This window comes from Callorhinus ursinus, unplaced genomic scaffold (assembly GCF_003265705.2).
Source record: "Callorhinus ursinus isolate GAN/ISIS: 27379988/994484 unplaced genomic scaffold, GSC_fseal_2.0 scaffold11, whole genome shotgun sequence".
Classification (NCBI taxonomy): Eukaryota; Metazoa; Chordata; class Mammalia; order Carnivora; family Otariidae; genus Callorhinus; species Callorhinus ursinus.
The window spans coordinates 15,943,702-15,949,704 of record NW_027397073.1 but is presented as its reverse complement, the minus strand read 5'-3'; the positions used below and the strand labels follow the sequence as shown (position 1 = coordinate 15,949,704).

Sequence of the window (6,003 nt, the reverse complement as noted above, 5' to 3'; positions counted from 1 at the left end):
TTTTTTTTAAAGATTTTATTTATTTATTTGACAGAGAGAGAAATCATGAGCAGGGGCAGTGGGAGAGGGAGAAGCAAGCTCCCTGCTGAGGAGGGAGCCCGGTGCAGGACTTGATCCTAGGACCCTGGGATCCTGACCCGAACTGAAGGCAGACGCTTAACCATCTGAGCCACCCAGGCGCCCCCTTTCTTTCTTGCTTGCTTGCTTGCTTGCTTGCTTGCTTGCTTTTCTTGGCTTAAAACAACAGAAATTGATTCTCTCATAGTTCTGGAGACTAGAAACCCCAAATCAAGGTGTTGGCAAGGTCCTTCCAGAAGCCCTGTGGGGATCTGTTCCGTGCTCTCTCCGCCCCCCACCCCCATGGCTGCCGGCAAGCCCCGAATTCCCTGGCCCATGTGTACATCACTCCAATCTCTGCCTCTGTCTTCACATGGCCTTCACCCAGTTCCTCTCCTCTGTGTTTTTTTGTCTCCTTTTCTGTCTCTTACAAGGACACTCATTTTTGGATTTGAGGCCCACTCTATTCCAGGATAATCTCATCTCGAATTCCTTACCTTCATTTCATCTGCAAAGACCCTCATTCCAAATAGAGCAAGGTTTCAGGTGGACCTAGCTTTGGGGAGACCACTCTTTAACCCACTACAGAGAGCAGGAAGTCCTCTGCAGAGAGGGATGTCTCATTGTACTTCATTTGAATTAATTTAAATTAAATAGCTCAAAGTGGGTAGTGGCTACCATGTGGGACAGCACAGTTCTAGAAGTTATAGCAAGTTACAGAATATTTGTCCTGAAAGGGACTAGAAGCTGGCCAAACGCAAGCTCCTCCATAACGGATGACAAGTCCCGGGCCTGGTGATGCCACTGCCTTGTCCCAAGGCCCAGCGGATCTGGTGCTGCATCTGGAGCCAGAACCGAAGCTGGCGGAAGGACTTCGCACCTCGTCTTACACGTGGCATGTCTTGTGCTCCGGGCGACTGTAAACTCTATATTAGCATCTCTTATTTTTTTCATACTCCCACAAAGGGAAGTGTTTTTTTGTTTTTTTGTTTCGTTTTCTCTTGTCTTTGTTTTGGGCACATTCTCTTAAAAATGAGAAGAATAAAGACCTTCTTAGAGGAGGTTCACATACTCAGGAGTGGGGCCCCGAGGGAGCGGGGATGGCCCCGTGGAGCCAAGAGGCACCCGAGGCTCCATAAACCACACTGTCGGTTCCCTCCAGGTGTGGTGAACTGGCTGCTTTCTTGCCGGCTCTGGACTCTCCTGGCCAGCATCAGTTACGCTTGCTACTTGGTGCACCCTATCCTCATCATGCTCTACAACGGGCTTCAAGAAACGCTGATTCACTACACTGACACCAACATGGTGAGTCCCTGCTCTGGGCTCTGGTGTGACTGTGCTGTCCCTTCTCTGCTGGAGCCACAAAGCCACTGGCTGGGGGAGTAGCGGGTTCTGTTGTTGTTGCGAGGAGCCTGTTGTCCTTTGTTTTGTTTGAGGGAGGGCTTCAGGATAATATCTTTCTTTGATTGTATTTTTTCTAGTTTTAATGTTCAGGGCACTCTGTCTTACAGATGCATTTCGTACAGCCAGGAATCTGGTAGTAAGATTGCATCATCCACTCTGCCCCTTTTTCTCTCCAGTTCTATCTTTTCTCTGGACACTGTTTGCTGACCTTCGTCATTGGGCTGGCCCTGACGCTGTGCATTGAGAAACCATGTCAGGAACTGAAGCGGCACCTGCTGGGACCAATGCCTGCAGGGCCATGAATGTTCTGGTAAAACCCGGAAGAATGGATGGTTTCATTCTGCTGATGATGAGCAAAAGCAGGCGTGGCCTCGTTTATGTAATGGATGTTTGTCCCCCTGGCAAGGGGTGTGAATCTGATTTTGTGAATGTTTAAGATATACAACTTCTCTGTGCTTAATACATGAAAGAGTTCTGAGTGTTTACTATATAAAAGGGTTCTGTGATAGCCTACCTAGTAGCACAATAATCACCCTCTGATGTACCTTTTCAGAAAAAAAAAAAAGCAAACAACAACAGAAAACAACCTGGATTTTTGGGGTCTCGTCCTCCATGTATTTTCTATACCTATGATCATAGGAAAACCGAAAACCTAGCAAATTTAATGCAATTTGGGTTATAATGTTCACTTTTCTTGGTAAAAATCACAGTGTATAGTTTTTCACATCGTAATTGTCTTTGTGTTATCATGATACCTTTGTAGACTTGTAACTTTATCCTGGTGCCTCAGGATTGTATGACCCACTGGCATGCACAATTCATGAGTGCATTGTGACAGGCCTTCCAAACATTATCTATTTTACAGTGTGGTCCCTGTTAGGGGTTGACTGTGTCCACTGAAAAAGATACAAAGTCCAAATCCTCTAGTACCTTAGAACGTGACCTGTTTGGGGGTTAGGGTTTTACAGAGGTAATCAAGTTAAAGTGAGTTCATGGGGGGAGGTGGCCCTAATCCAGTATGACTGGTGTCCTTATAAAAAGGGGAAAGCTGGACATAGAGACAGATCTGCACATATGGAAGAAGGGGTGAAAATGTACAGGAATAAGGCAGCCACCCACAAGCCAGGAAACACCAAGGATTGCCGGCAGACCCAGAAGCCAGAGGAGGCGAGGAAGGACGCTCCCCTGGAGCCCTCAGAGAGAGCACAGTCCTGCCGACACCTTGAGTTAGGCCTTCAGCCTTCCAGAACCGTGGGACGATACACATCTGTTGTGGTAAATCAGCCAGTGTGCGGTGCTTTGTTACAGCAACCCTAGCAAAGGAATACAGCCCCTCAACAAAACTCCCAGTGGAGAAGCAGGAGACCAGAGTGAATGGCTTCCAACCCAACCCCTCCGTTTGCAGCAGCAAGGCCCAGAAACGGAGAGATTTTATAAGGCCAGGGTGTCCCGGTTGTAGGGCGTGTGTTCCTTCCTGGGTGTGTGATTTCACGTTAACCATCCCTACTCACATATGCTCGTCACTTACAACAACACTCTCATGTACTGGAGAATCAAAGGATTTATTAACAATCACAGGGAGCTACAAGGAGCTAATTAGCACAGAATGCTCCCCGCCTCTGTATGCACTATTTCTCTCCAAGTGGGTCTGCTAGGAGGACCACTGCGGGGGGCAGGGGTGGAGAGGGCTGCTAACCTCAAATCCTTCAAAGGGCAGTTAATAGCTAACCTTGTCTTTTTTTTTTTTTTTTTAAAGATTTTATTTATTTATTTGAGACAGAGAGAACACATGAGAGGGGGGAGGGTCAGAGGGAGAAGCAGACTCCCTGCTGAGCAGGGAGCCCGATGTGGGACTCGATCCAGGGACTCCAGGATCATGACCTGAGCCGAAGGCAGTTGCTTAACCAACTGAGCCACCCAGGCGCCCGCTAACCTTGTCTTTTTCCAGCTCATCTCGGGGGCCTCATCTCCCAGAGGACTGGTCTATTCTGCTGACAGAATCTGCTGTGAGTGAGGAGACAAGTCCCCGCCTGGCATGTTTAGGATCTGTATTAGAATGCACCAAGTTGGATCTTTGGGCAACCCCAAAGTTCATGGAATTCTTGGGAGCCCCCTGACAGCTGTTTTGGCACCTGACCCCTCTGACTCGGGCCTCAGAGAGGATCGTGAGGGTGGGTGGCGTTTACAGGAGGAACACTGCAATCCGGACAGATGCCAGTGGGAAATGACTCTCCTGCCAACATTGCTGGGCAGTCAAATTGCCAAGTGCTTCTAGTTATGAGGCTAGAACCCTGGGGCCCACGGAAATAGCTTTCATAACTACTAGCGACATTGCTTTTGAACGTTTTTTTTAATAAGAAAAAAATACCCTCTCCACTATTGCAATTTCATAAAATATAAAGTAGGGATAGAGAAATCCAATTTTGTTCTGGCTTTGGTTTCGATCTGGAATTCCCTAGGAGTTTAAGATTTATAGAATATGGGGACCTTCTTTGGATTCAGAAACGAACTGTAAAAAAGCCTATGACATTTATGAGACAGTTGAAAATTTGAACACCACCTGGCTATTCGATGACATTAAGGACTTACTAATTTTTTAATGTGGTCATGTTTTGGTATTGTGGTATTGTGGTCATTTTTTTTTAACAGCCCTTATGTTTTTGATGCATACTGAAATATTTATGGACAAAATGATAAAATCTGGTATTTGCCTCAAAATAGTATCAGGAGGAAGTGGGATAGATGAAACCAGACTGGGCGTGTAGTGATCATTTTTGAAGCTGGGTGATGGGTATGTGGCACCTCATTATGCTGTTTTTTTCTATTTTTGTGTATAATAAACTCAAGCAAATAATAATTATAAACTTGTGCAAATTTATAGAGGCAGCAACATCAGCACAGAGTAAGCATCCATTGATGGGTCCCTCCTCTAATTCTCCCTAAATTCTGAAATCCATGTTTCATCCCCACATACCAGCCCATGGATAAAAATAGGTCATATCGACACTATAGTCACCCCCAGCAGATCTAAAGGCACTCCAGCTCTCCTTAAGTTCCTCCTGACTGGTCTTGGGAGAGTCCAAGAATGTCTGGCTTGCTTGTCTTGTAAACACCTGGACCCTCCTAGCTCCATTTTTTTTTTTTTAAGATTTTATTTATTTATTTGACAGAGAGAGACACAGCGAGAGCGGGAACACAAGCAGGGGCAGTGGGAGAGGGAGAAGCAGGCTTCCTGCTGAGCAGGGAGCCCGATGCGGGGCTCGATCCCAGGACTCCGGGATCATGACTTGAGCGGAAGGCAGATTAACTACTGAGCCACCCAGGTGCCCTCTAGCTCCTTTTTTAATGGCACTGGCTCTCCTTAGAGCTGTGCCCTCCCCCAATCCTGCCCTCAGACTGCTGAGAGCTGCTGGCGGGGCCAGTGCCTCCTTCACCTGCTGGCCCCACTCCACTCTTCAAAGCCTGCCGCCTTCCCCTGACTTCTCTGGGCAGGAGATGGGCTGCGCTGGTTGGGTGCTCAGGCCACTGTGTCCATTCACAGCACAAATGGCACAAACAGATAAGTCCCCTCTGCCCCCCCCCCCCTTGTGCCATCTGTGTTTTCTCATTCAGGCTTTGATGCAGTGCTGCTAAGTGCTCAGCATGTTTTTATAGAAACTGCTCTTGCAGATCTTCCTTATTTTAATAGAGGTCGTTCTCCCTTGGATATACTATGAGTCTGTGGGCGCTGGGATGGAGGGTGATCGGAGTGACAATTTCTTCCTCTTCACATTTACACCATGTTCACCACTAGCCCTGACCTGGCACACAGCAGGTGTTCAATAAACGGCGGCTGAAATAGTGATGGAATCAACCCCTTCTTTTTTTAGGTGAATTCTTTTCCAAGAGCCTCCTCATGCATACAGGTAGGCACCTCTCAACCAGGTCTTAGATATGTTCAGTTTTTTTTTTTTTTAAGATTTTATTTATTTGACAGAGAGAGAGACAGCCAGAGAGGGAACACAAGCAGGGGGAGTGGGAGAGGGAGAAGCAGGCTTCCCACCAAGCAGGGAGCCCGACGCGGGGCTCAATTCCAGGAACCTGGGATCATGACCTGAGCCAAAGGCAGACGCTTAAGGACTGAGGTACCCAGGCGCCCCTAGATATGTTCAGTTTTATAAGAACCTTTCCCCCAAATGGCCCAACCAGACCCCCTTCCAGGGAAGGTCAAAGTTCAGATGCACCAGAGTACTTAAAAGGGTGAGAGACCCTTAGAACTATAGTTCCTAGGCCCCAGCTGGGACTTAAAACAGTGCTGTGCTAATATACACTCAGAGGCAGCCATTTTTGGTGGTCTACCCACCTTCAAGTTCCCCACCCCCGACAAACTCTGACGTTCTAGCATCAAGGTACCCGGACAGAGGCAATGACTCATACTCAGTAAAAGCCAGTTTTGTGCCCCTTGGTGCTTCTGCCAATGATTGGGCCAAGCGTGGTCATGTGACCCAGCTCTGACCAATGAGACTAAGCAGAAGTGTGCCGGGGACTTCTGGGAAAGATTGT

At 47.5% G+C, this 6,003-nt stretch overlaps 1 protein-coding gene across 2 annotated transcripts in view; it reads left to right on the top strand.

The window, feature by feature from the left end:
* The window catches only part of LOC112834987 (O-acyltransferase like protein-like), a 60,464-nt gene extending 58,697 nt beyond the window's left edge, over nt 1-1,767 (top strand). For both annotated transcript variants that reach the window (XM_073898112.1, XM_073898113.1), the window contains 2 exons: nt 1,220-1,362; nt 1,638-1,767. In XM_073898112.1, the coding sequence (XP_073754213.1) occupies nt 1,220-1,362; nt 1,638-1,763 (269 nt within the window). In that variant the 3' untranslated portion in view covers nt 1,764-1,767. The remainder of the gene's footprint in view (nt 1-1,219; nt 1,363-1,637) is intronic.
* Nucleotides 1,768-6,003: the final 4,236 nt, after the last annotated feature.